The 20,324-nt window shown below is 42.4% G+C and overlaps 1 protein-coding gene across 1 annotated transcript in view; it reads left to right on the forward strand.

Moving 5' to 3' along the window:
* NIPAL3 (NIPA like domain containing 3) overlaps positions 1-20,324 on the forward strand; it is a 54,343-nt gene that overhangs the window by 8,839 nt on the left and 25,180 nt on the right. The window contains exons 3-5 of the mRNA XM_005900714.3: positions 14,055-14,123; positions 15,851-16,022; positions 18,724-18,783. Of these exons, the coding sequence (XP_005900776.1) occupies positions 14,055-14,123; positions 15,851-16,022; positions 18,724-18,783 (301 nt within the window). The remainder of the gene's footprint in view (positions 1-14,054; positions 14,124-15,850; positions 16,023-18,723; positions 18,784-20,324) is intronic.

The raw sequence follows: 20,324 nt of genomic DNA on the forward strand, positions 1-20,324 counted from the left end.
GTGGGTTTGCTGGTCCTTCCTCTTCGCCTTTGGGTCTATTGGAGCCATGGCTGGAACCTGCGCCTTGGTGGGAGCACCGGGGTTTCAGTCCTCACCTTTTGTTTTCATAACACACAGAATCACTGATCCCAGGGTCAAATCCCTGTTCTGGGTTAGCCATTCAGATGTACTTAAGGGCACTTAACACTTTGAATAACTTCAGTGAAAACCCCTGGGGTGGTTCTTCAGCCAAAAGCAGAGCCCGATGGGTGGAGAAAGCTCTTATTGGTGTTCAGAGATGAAGGCCCTGGCCCTGTCCTCTTCCCTCCCTGCCAGCAGACCTGGATACTATTTCAGATTCCAGTGCTGAGGTTTGGAGGAGGAACTTAATGTCAACTTCTCTGAGTCTTCCTTTGGTCATCGCTAAACTCCTTCAAGCTTGTGTGCTAAAACAGGACTCAGAGTAATACCCACTTCATAGGGTGATTTGTGGCTCAAAGGTGATGTGTAGAAAGGCCTTAGTGCCATGCCTGACATATATACATATATAATACGTATAACTGCTCCATAAATAATGTCAGGTGCCCTGCTGGTTGTCATCTCCACTCCGGATTGCCCTCCACCGGGCACTTGAGGGCAGCTAGTAGATGTGTGTTCAAATTGTGTAACCCCTGGGCTGCTGGCAACTTCCTTGCTTGACTTTAATTCTCTTGAAGTTGAGCCAGTCACAACTTCACAAGGCTTTGGGGCATAATTAGGGTTGACGAAGCCCTTTGAAACACTCGGATGAAAGGGTATTAAGTTATATTGCTGTTACTAACCATGTCTGTCTGTAGCCACTTGTTAGGTGTGGAGATTCATATGCTTGTAGAAATGGCTTTTAAAAGTAACCGCAGCTGCTTGTGTCATCAGTGGGAATGTAGCACGTACAAGGTGGGGACTTTTTTTTTTTTTTGCCACCTTTGAAGCCCTTCAACCTCAGAGAACACAGTGGGAGACAGCATGGAGGAGTGATTCTCATCAAGAGACTGGAAGTCAGACCTCTAGTCTCGCATCCTCTGGTCCTCACCTTGGGCACCTTATTTCACTTCTCTGAGCCTTGAATTAAAAGACACCTACTCCTTGGAAGAAAAGTTATGACCAACCTAGATAGCATATTGAAAAGCAGAGACATTACTTTGCCAACAAAGGTCTGGCTAGTCAAGGCTATGGTTTTTCCAGTGGTCATGTATGGATGTGAGAGTTGGACTGTGAAGAAGGCTGAGCACTGAAGAACTGATGCTTTTGAACTGTGGTGTTGGAGAAGACTCTTGAGAGTCCCTTGGACTGCAAGGAGATCCAACCAGTCCATTCTGAAGGAGATCAGCCCTGGGTGTTCTTTGGAAGGACTGATGCTAAAGCTGAAACTCCAGTACTTTGGCCACCTCATGCGAAGAGTTGACTCATTGGAAAAGACTCTGATGCTGGGAGGGATTGGGGGCAGGAGGAGAAGGGGACAACAGAGGATGAGATGGCTGGATGGCATCAATGACTCGATGGACGTGAGTCTGAGTGAACTCCGGGAGTTGGTGATGGACAGGGAGGCCTGGCGTGCTGCGATTCATGGGGTCGCAACGAGTCGGACATGACTGAGTGACTGAACTGAACTGAACTGAGCCTTCCTTTGGTCATCTCTAAACTCCTTCAAGCTTGTGTGCTAAAACAGGACTCAGAGTAATACCCACTTCATAGGGTCATTTGTGGCTCAAAGGTGATGTGTAGAAAGGCCTTAGTGCCATGCCTGACATATATACAATATGTATAACTGCTCCATAAATAGCAGCCTTTATTATTTTTAATTTATTTTATTGAAGTATAGTTGAATTACAATGTTGTGTTAATTTCTACTGTACAGCAAAGTGGTTCAGTTATACATATATATATTTATATGTATAAATATATGTATATACATATATAATTATATTCCGTATATACATACATATCCTTTTTCATATTCTTTTCTACTGTGGTATCACAAGATATTGAATATAGTTTTCTGTGCTATACGGTAGGACCTTGTTTATCCATTCCATATAAAATAGCTTGCCTCTGCTAATTCCAAACTCCGAGTCCAAACTCCCAGTCCATCCCTCTGCCACACCACCCCTACCCGCTGCTGTTGGCAACCACAAGTCTGTCTTCTGTGTCTGTTCCTGTTTTGTGGGTAAGGTCATTTGTGTCCTATTTTAAATTCCACATATAAGTGATATATCACACGGTAATATTTCTTTTTCTTTCTAACTGACTTCACTTAGTGTGGTAATCTCCAGCTGCGTCCATGTTGCTGCAGATGGCATCATTTCATTCTTTTTTATGACTGAGTAGTATTCCTATCTCTGATACCGTGTCTTTATCCAGTCTTCTGTTGATGGACATTCAGTCTGTTTCCATGTCTCAGCTATTAGAAATAGTGGTGCAGTGAACATTGGGGTGCATGCTTCTTTTCAGATTAGAGTTTTATCCAGATGCATGCCCACGCATGGGATTGCTCTGGTCATCTGGTGACTCTGTTTTTAGTTTTTTAAGGAACCTCCACACTGTTTTCCATAGTGACGACATTTACATTCCCACTAACAGTGTAGGATGGTTCCTTTTTCTCCATATCCTTTCCAGCATTTGTTATTTATATATAGACTTTTTAATGATGGCAGTTCTGATTGGTGTGAGGTGATACCTTGTTATAGTTTTGATTTGCATTTATCTGATAATTAGTGACATTGAGCATCTTTTCATGTGCCTGTTGGCCATCATATTGTTACGTCTTCTTTGGAGCAATGTCTGTTTAGATCTTCTTCTCATTTTTTGATTGGGTTGTCTGGGGTGTTTTTGTTAATTGAGTTATATGAGATGTTTGTATATTTCAGAAATTAAGCCAGCCTTCTTTAGTATAGTAACCTTTTAACCTTGATTTTGATGTTTAGACTGGTTTATCCTTGTTAGTTTCACAAGTTTCATTCTGGGTTTCACACCTCCACAGCCTCTTCTCTGATTGACTTGTCTGTTTGGCCACAGCTGCTTATGTCCTGTCTTTATCTCTTTACTGCCCCTAGGCAAGTTGTTAACAACACTGTCAACCTAAATAAACCTAGGGAGAAATAATCAAAGAAAAAGAGTTCATTTGGAATTCGAGAACTGCAGTCCAGGGCACACAGATTCAAGTATCAATTCAAACAGTAAAAGTCAAGGGCTTTTAAAGGTGAAGGGAGGCTTGCGTTACAAGGGATTTTCATTGGAGTTAGAGACAGAAGCTCATTGTGGCTAAGTGTGATTGAGCTCTAAGGCCATCACTAGAGCTGGGGGAAGTCGTTACTGTGACAAGTTGCACGTGGGTTTACAGAGTCCTTGGAGGTCATGGTTCCGTCCCGTGAGGATGTATGTAAGGTCCATCTCCTTAATGGCCTCACAGCCCCATTTTAAAACCCCTTGACTTAAATGACTCCATTTTGTGTCACATTTCACAGCACATTCTCTAACAGCCACGTAGACTTAGTCTTTTCAGAGGACAGCTTGGTCTCCCTGGTGAAAATAAGACAGCACCTACCAGTTACAGGTTGAACCATATGAATCTCCCACCTTTGTAGGTCAAAACTGGTTGGATATCGGTCATTTCATATGGTTCACCCTAATTCTAAGTTGCTGTGTTAAGTGTTTCTTCCAAACAATCTCAAGAAGTTTCTGCACCAGCTCTGGCAGAGGAGTACTGTCCTCCCGCCCAGCAGAGCAGAGAGGAACCGAGGCTCAGTGAAGCATATCCCACCGTCCTGCCTACCCTGAACCTGCATATGTGTGTGGCCCACACCTGCCCTCTGAACAGCATCACCCACAATTCCTGGAGCCTGTTTCAGCTCTCCTCTGTCTCCCACTAAAGTTTAGAAAAAGCAGCTTTGAGGTGTTGTTGGAGCAGGAACCAGTCTTCTACCTGCCCAAGACAGTTCCTGCAAAATTACTGCCAGTTTATAACAATTTGCTCATTAGCATAGGTAAACTGAGGTATTAGGGTACCTGTCTGGCCCCAGGATCTTTGCCTGTTATGAAGCTGATGTTCTTGCTTTCAATCCTAAGAGCCAAACACAGAGGGAAGGACTTCCTTTGAAGTCCTCAAACTTGACCCTCCAAGGAAACAGTGTCTTTTCTCACACTTTCTTTTAGTAGACATCTAAAACTTCAAACTTTTCAGTACAGATTTAAATATCTGCAAAGCATATAGTTCCTGGTGCGTTTAAATTCTATTTTTTTAATTCTTATATATGCTTAACTAAAGCCCCCAAAGTATAAAGACCACTTGATAACCTACCATCAGTCTTCTAAAAAAAACTCTTCTTTAACAGTTGGAAATTTTACATCTTTCCTTTTCCTCCCTAAGTTCCATTTCCCCCACAGAATATTATCCCAAAAATGTGTGTTGACTTAAAATTTCACAATGCAAGAGTTGTGAGTTTAAGTTTTGTTCAGAGACCTTACTGAGGACTGTAGCCCAGTAGACAGCTTCTCAGTAGCTCTGAGAAAGCTGTTCTGAAGAGGTAAGGGAGATAAGCAGTTTATATGTGATTTTTTACTAGGAAACACATGCAGTAAAATATACATCTGGGTAAAAGATTATTGCTAGTCCCCAAAAAATCTCAAGTTAATGATTTTAGTGCTTTTTTTTTTTTATGTGTGGGAAGATACAAGAATCTAGATTCATTACATTTTTTTCCTGAGATATGCATTTAACTCTCAAAGGGGCCTGTTTGTCCAAACACAGAACATCCTGTTGTTTTCTTAATGTTGATCGGCAACTGCAACAGATTGCAGCCTAATCCTTGTAGAATTGGGTGGTGAGCAAAAACACTCTTTGTTCTTCTTTGTTTACATGTGTCTGCTTTTTAACACTTAAAATTTTTACGGAAATACCTATCATACTTCTACAAGAAAAAGTGTAGAGTATGTAACCAAATTTCGTTTAAAAAATTTTCCTTTGACATAAGCTTCATAGGTGTTGATTCAATACAGAATTCTTTATATAATTGAATAAAAGCAATTGATCAATGCAGTATAAATTTTATCATTTTTGAGCAAAAAATAATATTGTTTAGAAAAATATATCTGAATGAGAAAAATAGGACTTTATTTTCAATATTTAAGATGCATATTACTAACTGGTAGAATGAGATAGAATTTAGCATCTGTTCTATTGCAAGCTTTGGTTATTATGGCTAGAAGAGCTTCTGTACATAACCAGAATGGAAGAAGTGTAGTGAATCACTGAATTCTTTCAACTCCTTCTGAGTTTTGTGCTAAAAATCAGGTAGTGATAAACTATTTTTATTGACCTATCAGCTAACAGTATGTTTAAGGCCTCATTCATTTGTGTTCACAACGACATACTAGACACACTTAATTTAAAAAGGGGTTTGTTTTTGCTTTTACAGTTTCCATGACGTTTACCAAAAAAGCACTATCAATATGCTAGTAACTTTTTTCACTTAGGGCACCTTGCATTAACCCAATCTATTCAGAAAAGATTGGGGAAATTGAAATATTATAAATTTAACTATACTTTGCCCTTCAGTTCAGTTCAGTTCAGTCGCTCAGTCGTGTCCGACTCTTTGTGACCCCATGAATCACAGCACGCCAGGCCTCCCTGTCCATCACCAACTCCCGGAGTTCACCCAGACTCACGTCCATCGAGTCAGTGATGCCATCCAGCCATCTCATCCTCTGTCGTCCCCTTCTCCTCCTGCCCCCAATCCCTCCCAGCATCAGAGTCTTTTCCAATGAGTCAACTCTTCGCATGAGGTGGCCAAAGTACTGGAGTTTCAGCTTTAGCATCATTCCCTCCAAAGAAATCCCAGGGCTGATCTCCTTCAGAATGGACTGGTTGGATCTCCTTGCAGTCCAAGGGACTCTCAAGAGTCTTCTCCAACACCACAGTTCAAAAGCATCAGTTCTTCAGTGCTCAGCCTTCTTCACAGTCCAACTCTCACATCCATACATGACCACAGGAAAAACCATAGCCTTGACTAGACGGATCTTTGTCAGCAAAGTAATATCTCTGCTTTTGAATATGCTATCTAGGTTGGTCATAACTTTCCTTCCAAGGAGTAAGCGTCTTTTAATTTCATGGCTGCAATCACCATCTGCAGTGATTTTGGAGCCCCCCAAAATAAAGTCTGTCACTGTTTCTATTGTCTCCCCATCTATTTGCCATGAAGTGATGGGACCAGATGCCATAATCTTAGTTTTCTGAATGTTGAGCTTTAAGCCAACTTTTTCCCTCTCCTCTTTCACTTTCAAGAGGCTCTTTAGTTCTGTAAGGGTGGTGTCATCTGCATATCTGAAGTTATTGATATTTCTCCTGGCAATCTTGATTCCAGCTCATGCTTCCTCCAGCCCAGCATTTCTCATGATGTACTCTGCATATAAGTTAAATAAGCAGAGTGACATTATACAGCTTTGATGTACTCCTTTCCCAATTTGGAACCAGTCTGTTGTTCAATGTCCAGTTCTAACTGTTGCTTCTTGATTTGCACACAAATTTCTCAGGAGGCAGGTCAGGTGGTCTGGTATTCCCATCTCTTTAAATTTTCCAGTTTGTTGTTTACTGTAAAATTAAATAACAGTACCTACCTTATGTAGTTATTATGAGGATTAAATGAGTTAATATATATAAAGTACTTGAAACAGTATTTGACATGTAGTAAATGCTCAATAAATGTTGTTGTTTGTCATTATCATTTCTAATCTAAACAAGCCTGGTCTGTCAGTTTACAAAGACCAAGCTATCTCTAGTAGAAGAGCTGGCCAGCCCTTGGAAAAGAACTCAGCCATGTAAAAATCCAAGACCCTGGATTTTGATTATGGCCTTCCACTGCATCTGCCACATGACATTGAGACAAATACTTTCTTGTGACCAGAATAAGTTCCTCCTTTAAAATTCTACCCCTTCTTTTGTGGCATGTATCACATTCTTCCACTATTTCCATTTATTTGTGCTCAGATTAGGCCATTTATTCAGGAAACATAAATTATCAGCAAAGATAAGTGAGATATGGAGAATCCAATACAATATCTTTTTAAATGAAAGAAATGCAAAAGATAATGAAGAAATTTGCAACATAAGTGGAGAAGGGAGAGATGCTATATAGGAGCAAAGTTTTGTATACTACTGAAATTAAGATGGTAATTATAATCACTAGTATAATCACTAGGAAGACAACTCAGAAATATATAGTAAAAGGGAATTAAAATGGTACTCTAGAAAATGTATCTATTTGACATGAAAGAAGGCAGTAATGGAGAAACTGAGGACTAAAAATAGACATACAGGGGAATAATAATGAAATGGCAGAAGTCCTTCTTATCAATAATTATATTAAATGTAAATGGATTAAACTCTGCCCAATTAAAAAGCAGAGATTGGCAGAAATGACTTTTTTTAAATATGACCCAAATATATCCTATCTGTAAGATGTCCTTTAGATTTAAAGACACAAATAGGTTGATGGTAAAAAGATGGGGAAAGATATTCCATTCATTGTAACCAAAGGAGAGCTTGAGTGGGTGTATTAGCACTGGAAAAAATAGACTTTAAGACAAAAATTGTTATGAGCGACGAAGAAGGACATTATATAATGATACAAAAGTCAGTCCATAAGAAGATATAGCAGTTGTAAAATATGTGCACCTAACAGAGCCTTAAAATATATGAAGGAAAAAATGACAGAATTAAAGGAAGAAATAGTTCCACAGTAATAGTTGGACACTTTAATACCATGTTTTTAATAATGGATAGAACAACTGGACAGAAAATCATCAAGGAAATAGAAAACTTGAACAATACCATAAACCAATTAGAGCAAACAGGCATCTATAGAACACTCCACTCAACAGTAGTAAAATACACCTTCTTCTCAAATGCACATGGAACAGTCTCTGGGATAGAGCATATGTTAAGCTACAAAACAAATGTCAAATAAAAGATTGAAGTCATATAAAGCAGGGGTCCCCAACCTCTTGTCGGTGAACCGGTACCTGTCCATGTCCTGTTAGGAACCAGGCCCCACAGCAGGAGATGAGCAAGGGCAACATGCAAAGCTTCATCTGCTGTTCCTCATCATTCCCATTACTTGTATTACCATCTGAACTGCTTCTCTCCTCTGCCCCCATCCTTGGAAAAATTCTCTTCTACAGAAGTGGTTCCTAGCTCCAAAAAGGTTAGGGACCACTGATACAAAGCATGTCCTCTGATCACAGTGGGATGAAATAAGAAATCAATAACAGAAGGAAATTGAGAGCAGCAAACAGGGAAACTCACAAATATGTGAAAAGGAAGAAAGAGAAATTAGAGACCAGCTGATCCTATAATCCCATGGAAATACCAGGGACTCTAACTAGCCAAAACAGTCTTGGGAAAAGAAGAACAAACTTGGAAGACTCACACTTCTTGATTTCAAAAATTTTACAAAGCTACAGCAATCAGTGTGGTATTGGCATAAGGATAGATATGCAGATCAGTGGACTATATATAATACAGAGACCAGAAATAAACCAATACCTCTGTGGTCAATTGATAGTTGACGAAGATGCTAAGACCACTCAACAGGAAAATAATGTAGTTTTTTCAAACAGATGATGTAGGGTCAACTGGATATCCACCTGTAGGAAGATGAAGCTGGACTCCTTCCTCATATCATGTAAAAAAAATTAATTCAAAATGGACCAAAGACCTAAATATTCTTGGAAAGAGTTTTTGGAAAGAAAGAGTCTTGGAAAGAAACATAGGTATAAATTTTTGTGACCTTGTATTGGACGATGTTTTTTAAAATTATGATGCCAAAAACCACATAGCAACAGAAGAAAAAAATAATCAATCTTAAAAACTTGTGTTTGTCAAAGCACACTGTCAAGAAAATAAAGCTTTGACCCATAGAATAGGAGAAAATATTTGCAAATCATACATCTGACAAAGGTTTAGTATCTTGTAAAGAATTGATGCTTTTGAACTGTGGTTTTGGAAAAGGCTCTTGAGAGTCCCTTGGACTGCAAGGAGATCCAACCAGTCCATCCTAAAGGAGATCAGTCCTGAATATTCATTGGAAGGACTGATGCTGAAGCTGAAACTGCAATACTTTGGGCACCTGCTGAGAAGAACTGACTCGTTGGAAAAGACCCTGATGCTGGGAATGATTGAAGGCAGGAGAAGGGGACGACAGAAGATGAGGTGGTTGGATGGCATCACCCACTCGATGGACATGAGTTTGACTAAGCTCTGGGAGTTTGTGATGGACAGGGAAGCCTGGCATGCTGCAGTCCATGGGGTCGCAAAGAGTCAGACACTACTGAGCGATTGAACTGAACTGATATAAAAAAATCTTACAACTCAATAATAAAAAGATAATAAAAATAATAAAAATCTTTTAACAAATGCACAAAGAAATCTTACAACTCAATAATAAAAATTTAAAAATAGGCAAAGGGTTGCACAACATTAAAAATGTACTAAATCCTACTGAGTTATATGTTTTAAGATGACTAATAGTCCATTTTATTACATGTGAATTTTAAAAAATAGGTCAAGATTTGAATAAACAATTCTCTGAAGAAGATATAATAATGGCCAATATATAGCTGAAAAGATACTCAACATCATAAGTCATTGCTGCTGCTGCTGCTGCTAAGTCGCTTCAGTCGTGTCCAACTCTGTGCAACCCCATGGACTGCAGCCCACCAGGCTTCTCCGTCCATGGGATTCTCCAGGCAAGAACACTGGAGTGGGCTGCCATTTCCTTCTCCAATTCATGAAAGTAGAAAGTGAAAGTGAAGTCGATCAGTCGTGTCCGACTCTTAGCTACCCAATGGACTGCAGCTCCCCAGGCTCCTCCATCCATGGGATTCTCCAGGCAACAGTATTGGAATGGGATGCCATAAGTCATTAGGGAAATGCAAATCAAAACCATAATTAGATACCATTTCATACTCTTTGGTATGGCTATCATAATTTTTTTTTAAAGAGGAAAATAGCAAGTGTTGGCAATGATGTAGGGAAATTAGAACCCTTGTTTGGTGGGAATGTAGATTGTTGTAACCACTATAGGAAACAACTTGGCAGTTCCTCAAAAGTAAAACATAGAGTTACTATGTGACTGAGCAACCCCATTCCTACTAGAAAAATCCCAAGAAAATTGAAAACACACACACACTTATATATACATATATATATATATACACACATATAATGTACACAAACATAACAACAATCATGATAGACAAAAAGTAGAAATAATTCAAATGTAATTGACGAACAGATAAACAAAATGTGGTATATCCATATAGTGGAATATTACTTGGCCATAAGCAGGAATGAAGTGCTGATTTTGTTAGATGAACCCTAAAAACATTATTCTAGGTGAAAGAAGCCAGTCACAAAAGACCACATATAGTAAGGTCACATTTATGTCCAAAATAGGCAAATTCATGGAGACAGCTAGCAGCCTAGTGGTTTCCAGAAAATGAGGGGAGGCGAAATGGGGAATAAATGCTAATGGGTTTGGGATTTCTTTGGGGGGTGATGGAAATGTTCTGGATTTAGTTATCAGTATGGCACAATTCGAGGTTATGTGGCAACTTTGCCTAGAGGTCCAGTGGTTAGGGATGTGGTGCTTTCGCTACTGAGGGCCCAGGTTCAATCCCTGGTCAGGGAACTAATATCCCACAGGCTGTGCAGGGCGGCCAAACAGAAACAGGTTATGTGGCAACTCTGGAAATCAGATGCACCCCACCCCTGCACCCCCCATTTGTGGTTGCTGTTTGTTGTGGTTTGTTATTGTTTGCTTGGTTAGTGATTTTTCTCAACTTTTTTTGGTAAAGTCTATTTTCGGTTGTGTGTGGCTCACCCAAGTCTGTGTTTGTTAGCTTGGTGGTCAGTTTGTGTTTCAGTAGAGTTCCTTGAATGCCTAGAGCAAAAGCAAAACAAGACAAAACTCTCCCAGGCTTTGCAGGCTGGCTCTGCTGGGGCACTGCTCCAAGCTTTACCAGTCTGTTTACAACTCTGTCTGAATTCTTGCTGCTTCTCCTCTGCCTGAAGGCTACCAGAGGTGAAGGCTTAGCATCTTCTCAAGTGTTTTATGGAGCACACATCCAGCCCTGGGTATGTGAATTGTCTTCTTGATTCCGCAGGATCCTTGGGAGCTTTTAAAAGCCCTTCCCAACTCACCTTGTCCCCCTGTATCTTCCTTCCTGGCCTCTTCCTGCCCAGCCTTTCCCTTCTGTCTATTGTTCATCCCTGTGCTATCCCTTGCTCCAGGCTGCTGTGTCCAATACTTGTACGTTTAAGTGCTTTTGGCAATAGCATCCTGGAAGCTTCCCAAGTCAGGCAAAACAAAGGCAAGCCTTTGTGCCAGACAGGTCAGAATCCACAGCCACAATTTCTAACAAATAAAGTCCTTATTGCTCCCTCTGTCCTCATGACGACCATGGGTCTGTAGTTTAAGGAATAGTTGGCAGGTGATTTAAAATGCCGCAGTGCTCTCTGCCCATAAAGCAAATGCTTCTTTCTTTACCAGGCCTTCCCCTGCTTGTTATAAGTTTTTAACTAGACTCCAGAGTTGTATAAAAATTGATTTAGACAGTGTTTACGAGTTCATTCATGGTTTTTCTGGAAGGATAGTTCCCTGGAGTTCTTTTATTCCACTGTTTTCAATGCCATTACTTGTAACAACATTGTGAATACACTAGAAACAAAACATTTGAAAAGGTCAAAATGCTGGCTTTTATGGTTTTTTAATTTTGTCTCAATAAAAAAGATAGTGACAAGTTAATTTAAGATATTCCGGGTTCATGGAATGGCCTTAAAAGGCTTTTAGAGCCAGACATTAAGATGGGAAGACATTAAAATACCTTCACTGAGCAAAAAAGTGGGAAACCACCCAACAGTAGAGTGATCCATACTCAGATCAGTGGAAGATGAAAACCACCCACTTGTAAACATCTGGAATAGAGTCACATCTTGAGCCCCAGCCCAGAACTGCTGGATTGTTAGGCGGCCTTGGCCCACCAGGGAAGCGCATCAGTTAGCTGTCGCTGTATAACCAACAACCTAAGTAGCTAAAAACAACAACCATTTTACTGCTCACAATTCGATGGGTCAAAAATCTGGGCAGGATCCAGAAGAACTGAAATCAAGACTTCAAAGAGATATCGGTGCTCTGTTGTTGATTGCTGCACTATTGGCAGCAGTCAAGATGTGGGAACAACCCAAATGTCCATTGATAAATGAAGAAAGAAAATGTGGTATATACTGCAATGGAATGTGGGATGTTGTTGTTTAGCTGCTAAGTCGTGTCTGACTCTCTGCAACTCCATGCGTGGACTGTAGCCCACCAGACTCCTCTGTCCATGGGATTTCTCAGGCAAGAATACTGGAATAGGTTGCCATTTCGTCCTCCAGGGGATCTTCCTGACCCAGGGATCAAACCCACATCTCCTGCATTGGCAGGCAGATTCTTTACTACTGAGTCGCCAGGGAAGCCCACAATGGAATATTACCCAGCCTTAAAAAAAGAAGGAAATCCTGTAGTATGCCACCACATGGGTTAACCTTGAGGACATTATACAAACTGAAGTAAGTGCTAGACTAAATGTGCCTGTTGTCCTTCTACCCTAATTCATTTGTGGAAGTCATAATTCCCAATGTGATGGTGTTTGGAGATGGGGACTTTGGGAGGCAATTACAAGAATGGGGCATCCATAAATGGGATTAGTGCCATTGTAAGAGAGACAAGACCGAGTTAGTTCTCTTTCTCTACCATGTGAGGACATAGCAAGAAGGTGTCCATCTGCAAGCCAGGAAAAGGGCTTTCACCAGGAACAGAATCACCCAGCACCTTAATCCTGCACCTCTTAGCCTCCAGACCTGTGAGAAATAGTGGCCACTCAGTCTGTCACATTTGTTACAGCAGCCCAAATTGACTGAGGCAATCAGCCAGTTACAGAAAAACAGATACTGCATGATTCTACTTATATGCGGTATCTTAAATAGTCAAACTCATAGAATCAGGGGCTTTACAGGTGCTAGTGGTAAAGAACCCACCTGCTAACACAGGAGACATAAGAGAAGGGTTCAATCCCTGGGCAGATCCCCTGGAGGAGGAAATGGCAACCCACTCCAGTATTCTTGCTTGGAGAATCCCACGGACAAAGGAGCCTGACAGGTCACAATCCATGTGGTCGCAAAGAGTCAGACACAACTAAAGTGTCTTAGTACACACATGCATGGGGAGTGCGTTTATAATACCTTAGGTAAAGGACCAGGTTATCATCTTATTTCTATAAAATATATTAACATTTCTATTGACATCTAAATTTATGGACGGAAATTTTTTTTACAAAAAACAAAACATTTGCAGTAACTGTCTATGATTTTTTTAATCTTCTTGTATTATTGTTCTTTTCATTTATATTTCCTAATTATTCTATAGTGAATATATATTTGGTTATCACTGTATAAAGTTTTCTTTTAAAAAAATGTCATGCTAACGAATCTGAACCTCATTCTTAAGGTGACATAAATTAGATTTTTATAAATTAAATAAGTAAAAGTGTCATCAGCAACTTTGCCAGTTAAGAGAGTCTCACTGAGACCCCTCTGGGAAGAGGAAGACTCCATTGATTAGATGGCGAACATATCCCTGCCTGTGTTTTTCCTGTAAATTCTGACTTCTGTGCCAGCCTGTGCCAAGTCAATATAGTAGGGGACTGGGAGACCAGACTTGGGCCTTATCAGATCCTTGGGGTCAGTGGGCAGAAGTTGGTGCTTTCTGGTAGTGTCCAGTTCTAGGCTATGTTCTCTAAACTAGCAAGGCAGCCAGATGAAACTCGGGCAGAAAAATTCCAGTAGAGGGTCTGAGGAGGCGTGGTTTTGTAATGAAGGTTGTTTTTCTGATTTTGTTTTGGAACAGCAAACAGTTGGGTTCAAACTGTTTGAACAGTTTGTGTTCTGGGTCCCCTTGGCTTAGGCCCAGCTCATTCACGTCTGCTTCTGTGAACTTTCCTTACAGGAAAACTTGATCGGCGCTCTCTTGGCCATTTTCGGGCACCTTGTGGTCAGCATTGCACTGAATCTCCAGGTATGTTTCCATCGCCAGCACTGCCTAGCGCAGAGATGTAGCCAGAGTCGGGTTATCTGGGGCAGGCGTGTCTGCCTCCTCCCAGTGGGATGTTGCCCCCCATCCCGGGGTTGGGACAATACCTGGTGGATGGTTCCAGAATTCTCTCTTGTTTCTATGCCCCACTTCATCCCCCATCATCCCTCAACTATGAAGACAGTGCTCTCTGTTATTTAGAAGTCTCTAGGTGGGGTGGGGAGTGCCCTGGAGCAGCTGCTGTGGATGCCCTGCCCCACATGCCCTTGGCCTAGTTGAGATCCCAGGCAGCTGTGGTTTGGAGTGAGCTCAGAACACCGTGGGAATGACCCCCACTACTGCAGGTACAGCTAGACAACCAGCTGCGTGTGGTTGTTAATGCCCCAGGGCAGCCTTCAACCCGTGGGGGTTGGGATTCAATGGATAAACACCCCCAGCCCCCCATCCTTGGGTTGGATGGTTCTGAGGAGCGTTCACAGGGTCTCTTAAAGGGTCCTCAGTGGAATTGAGCCCCAGTTGCCTTAAGCACTAACTCACCCTCTAGTGTACCCGTCAATGACCTTCTTCCCTAGCCTGTCTCGCTTTGCACCTCCCTGATTTTGCTTCCTGGAATCACCTCCCAAATCTATGCCCTGCTTCCTAGCCCTTGTTTCAAGGACTGCTTCTGGGAAGCCCAGCATAAGACTTGACACCTGAGACCTCCCTGGGGGTCCAGTGGCTAAGCTCCATGCTCCCAGTGCAGGGGGCCCGGGTTCAGTCCCTGGTCAGGGAACTAGACCCCACATGTTACAACTAAAGATTCCACATGCCACAACTTAAAAAGAAAGAAAAAAACAGACTGGACGCCGGCAAGCCGGACAAACACAGCACATGACTAATCCTTTCCCTCCATGCTGCCCCAGCTTCAGCGAGCAAGCTGCTCCACCTCTCTAGAGCGGGCACGTGGAAACTCTGCTTCCGCGTGTGCACACGTGTGTGTTTCTGAGGCTGCGTGGTCTCCTGGCTCCTCGTCTGACTCCCTCTCCTCCCTCTGCACACCAGCTCCTCTGCTTCCGTTTCTGCTTCTACACAACCCCGCACCATGATCCAACCCACGTGGCAGACTTGACCCTCTGAGTCAGCATGCCTTTGGGGCTTTCCTTAGTCACTGCCTCAGGGTCTGTGTCCCAAGTTCACATTTCCAGAACTAGGAACACTGTCCCTGCTTGGGCCAAGTGTCCACCCAAGGGAGGGGAAGACCCACTAACACTCACAGTCTGCCCAGCAGCGCTGTGGGCATTTCTCCAAAAAAGAGTGTATCCAGGTGGGCACCCTGAACACGGGGACTTCTGAGCCTTGCAGTTAGAGGGTCAACCCGAGGGCCAGGCTAAAGTGGGGGTCCATAGGTCATGGCTCTCACCCCAGACTGCCCGTTGCCTGTGATGTACATCAGAAATGCACATTTCCAGGCCTTGCCCACACCTCCCCTCTGAGGATGAGGCCCAGACACATGTATTTTTTTAAAGCTTCCTGGAGAATGTAAAGCCTTGCAGCCAGTTTGAGAGCTCTTGTCTCAGTGTTTACTCTTCTCTGAGGGAGGACTCAGAAAAATCTGACAATCTCCCCCAAGTTATTTTTAAGAGTTGGGGGAGGGGTGTGGATTTAGGATTCGTGTGCTGTAGCATCTTTTCCCCAGAGATCTGGATGAATCGTGTTCTTTCTTGGACTTCTAGAAGTACTGCCACATCCGCCTTGCAGGCTCCAAGGACCCTCGGGCCTATTTCAAGACCAAGACATGGTGGCTGGGCCTGTTCCTGATGCTTCTGGGCGAGCTGGGCGTGTTTGCCTCCTACGCCTTTGCTCCTCTCTCTCTGATCGTGCCCCTCAGCGCTGTCTCTGTGATAGGTAAGACACAGCTCCCGCCCCACCCCTCCCCTGGGACTCGCCCACCTCTGTGATCAGTGTCACCGCCAGGATCAAAGAGACCTGTTCAACAAGCCAGCTTTTGCTTTGCTAATAAAACCTAACACTTACAAAGGGCTTCGTACACAGCAGCCCCTACTCTAAGCACTTACAGATACTGATTCTCCTGGCAGCCTTTTGAGGGAGACACTGTTATTATTCTCATTTTACAGATAAGGAAACTGAGGCACAGAGTGGTGAAGCTGCTTTTCCCAAATCACACAGCTAGTAAGGAGCAGGGCTGGGATGCACACCAGGCTATTTGCCTCCCAAATCTGTTTAAGATTCAGAACGTTCATCGGAGTTGCTTTTTATTTTTACTGCAGAAGGAAGATTAACCTTGACCCGTTCATCCTAACACCATGAAAATAAACTAAGCTTTCATAGAATTCAGATATCTCACACCATGTGAGCCAGCAGAGAAGCCCCTGTAAGAAATGCATATTCACCTTATTTGCTGATCTTTTTACATCCACTGATATAATTTTAAAAACATCATCAACTTTCTCATCTGCCATTTTTTCTGTAATTTTTGTAATCACTGAACCAGTGTTTCAGAATGTTTAAACCATCTAGAAGACAAAGGAGTTTTGATGTTCATGAGGTCACAAATAAAATAGAATTAGAAAAAATTCTTTTTTCGTTAAATAAAAGATTTTAGTAGATTAGTGGACAATAGTTTTTTTGTACATAGGAGCAAGAACAATGAACTTGCTTTGAAATATTTCCTTTCATCTTACTGGCAAGGATTGTAGTGCTGAGAAGCTCTTCCCTGCTCTTAAAGGAGAAAATCATATTTTGAGTCTTAATCCTCCTGGAATTAAGAGGCCCTTCTAAGAGGGCCAGCAGGGATGGTGTATGCCTGGCAATTATGGCCCCTCCTGTACCCAAGGCAGACATCACTAATCAATCATAGCCTTCCTTCCTTGTGAGCCTGGATGGGCCCTCAGAATCCTCAGGGCTTCAGGCAGTCATTACCAATTACCAGGAGTTGGCAAAGGAGTGGAAACTTATTTCCTTTCCCTTATCCTATTTATTGAAAGCCCCTCTTTCTTGACCAGGGTGGGTAAACAGGCAGCCTACAAGATGACCAAGATCTTCAGGCATGCCATGTTCTTACCAACACAATATTGTTTCAAAATATCATTTGAGTGCCTTTCACTGAGGCAAGTTGTCTACCATAGTCATGACTTCTCCCTACTGTCTTACATCTGGCCCACGTTTCACACCTGTGTTGTTGCTTGTCCCAACAGGGTTTTAATAGATTTGTCCTCTGTGCATTGCTGATCTGTCCAAAGGGCTCTCAGAACCTTTATTCACAAAGAGGAATATGTGACTGAATGACAGGTGCTTTAAATACTAGCCTTTAAAGTTTAATAAGGATCAAATAACCAAATTCTTTAAAATAGAGCAAATTATAATGATGAAATTCAGGGATCAGCCCTTGGAAATTACAGAGATCTTAGAGCTTCTTAGTCACCCAGAAAAAAATAACATTAAAAATAAATAAATATTAAAATAATAACCACCATTTGTTGGTTACCTATTACATATTAGTCACTGTTCCAGATGCTTTAATAATAATAATAGCTCAGTTATTGATCACAAACTGTGTGATAAATAATTTGCATGTGTTATCTCATTTAATTGACCCTATAACTCTGTGTGCTCAGTTGCTTAGTTGTGTCCAACTCTTTTGCAACCCCATGGGCTCTAGCTTGCCAGGCTCCTCTGTCCATGGAATTTTTCCAGGCAAGAATACTGGAGTGGGTTGCCATTTCCTTCTCCAGGGAGAAGTAGGTATTTTCAGTGATGTGCTGATAAACGAACTTGAGAGAGAGAAAATGAAAGAAGAGAGAAGGTGAAAGGAGGTAGGGAAAGGACAGAACAGTAAGAAAGAAAAGGAAGACCTGATTTGTAGTATTTCTGGTATAAATACTCACACTGTGGCTGATTCCGAGCTACTCGTGGTTTCCTGACTACTAACGCTCAGCCCGCTGGTGCAGGCTGAATCAGGAAAGGAATTCTCAGGTGAAGTGACCAACCCAGAAAACGCAGCCAGAAGAGGCAGACCTGAGACAGTAATCCAGGGCTATTCACAATCAATGCCAGCCTGCTCTTTTAGGACAGTCATGAGGACGTTTGAACGCATCTGTAAGCTTGCAAGAGTCAGGAAGAGAAAAGAACCAGGGGGAAACATCAGAGGTGGACATTGCTGTGAAGGACCAGGACCCCTGGCCTCCAGCAGTCCTAGATTTGAGCCTTTCCTTGCCAGCTGCATGGTCTTAAGGGATTCCTTTCCCTCTCTCAGCCTCCGTGTCCCCATGTTTCACATGGAATCATAATAGTGCCCACCCCAAAGAGTGAATGTGCCAGAAAGAACTTGTGTGAGTTGCTGGTCATACAGCAAATAGTCAACCCCTGGTGCTCCTGGCCTTGTAGGAAATCCTCAGGGAGGCTCAGAGAGGAGCCTCTGTTTTGAAGATGGACATTATAAGGGACTGAGCTCTTGGGGGCATGAGTGAGAGCTTAGGAAGTACCAAGCTCCAGTGCAAATGAGCCAACCCAGAGGGCGTGGGTGAAGGGACTCGCATTTGACTGACGGGAGCTTCAGTTCTCTTCTTCTGCTATTCTTTCCTTACAGCCAGCGCCATCATAGGGATCATATTCATCAAAGAAAAATGGAAACCTAAAGACTTCCTGAGTAAGTTCATTGGTTTGAGCCCATGTTCGTAGTTTTATTCTTGTGTCCTTTTTCACTATAAATCCAGCTCCTCCCAATCTAGAGATCATCTGTCTCCTTCTCCTCCATGTGGTTCTATATCCCACCCTCAGCAGGCTACTGAGGGCTGGGTTTTTTAATCAGTGATTCCCAAACCTGGCTATCCATCAGAACCATCTGTGAAACTTTTTAAAATGGGCTTTCATTCATTGCATATAATCAGTATTTATTGAACATCTATTGGGATTTTAGTAGGCCCGGTAAAAGGCTCCCTCTTTCCCTGAGTTTTAAAGCAATGGGAACTAAACAAGGAAGCCAAACAGGAGATCAGAAGTTATGCCTTATTACTAACGAAAGTTAGGTTAGAACATGCAGCCGCATGAACTTGTTTACATTCTCCTCCAGTATGCCCCAGCCCCCACCTAGACCTTAGGCCATCCTCCCAAGGAAATATTTAGGTTTACAGAATGGAACACTTATCCAGAATTACTGCCGTACATTCATATCTTGTGGCAGAGAAGGGAGAAAAAAGAACAAAACCCGAGTGTTTAAATTCTTTTCATAGATTATCTGCATTCAGTTGAGAAATGTGGACCAATGCGGCAAGAAGCAGAAGTGTGTGTCCATTGGAGGCCCCTCCACATAGAAACCCAAGGGGTGGGGAAGAAGTTACCTACTCAGTTCCACTCTCTGCCGTGGGTGCTGAGGATATAGCAGTAGGAGAGATGGAGGTTACAATCTAATGTATATGTTATATATATGTGTGTGCGTGCAGACATGCTGAGTCGCAGTCGTGTCCAACTCTTGGACCCTATGGACTGTAGCCCGCCAGGCTCCTCAGTCCATGGGGTTCTCCAAGCAAGAATACTGGAGTGGGTTGCCATACCCTTCTTCTTCCCAGCCCTGGGATCAAACCTGAGGCTCCTGCATTGCAAACAATTCTTTACCACTGAGTCAACTGGAAAAGCCCTATATATATATCTGTATACATCTGTATACATGTTTATATATAATAAACAAGTGAACTATATGACTAAATCAACAAGATAATTCTGGATCTTAGTGAGTGCTTCAGAGAAAACAATGCTTTTTGGTGGGGCACTGGGAACATGGGGATACTTTTCCTAGACTGGTCAGGGATAGACTCTCTGAAGAGGTGGGGCCCAGACCCAGGTAATACTGAAGAGACTACCATTGCCAAGGTCTGTGGGCAAAGTGTTCCATGCAGAGGAAGCAGCAGGTGCAAAGGCCCTGAGGCTGGGATAAGTTTGGCATATCTGGTATCAGTAAGGCCAGCACAGCTGTAAGGTGATGAGTACAGGAGGAAGGAGGACATGAGAGCAAGGACACATGAGGACTGGATGATGGAGGACCTTACAAGCCATGCTAGGAAGTGACATAATGGTGGGTCCAGGCTGTATTCCCGGAGACTTTGAATCTGGGCTGAGGGCCCTAGGCATTTGCATTCTTACAAAGCTCCCCAGGATGAAGTATATTTGTCTGCAACTTGCTTTGGAATATAT

This window comes from Bos mutus, chromosome 2 (assembly GCF_027580195.1).
Source record: "Bos mutus isolate GX-2022 chromosome 2, NWIPB_WYAK_1.1, whole genome shotgun sequence".
Lineage (NCBI taxonomy): Eukaryota > Metazoa > Chordata > Mammalia > Artiodactyla > Bovidae > Bos > Bos mutus.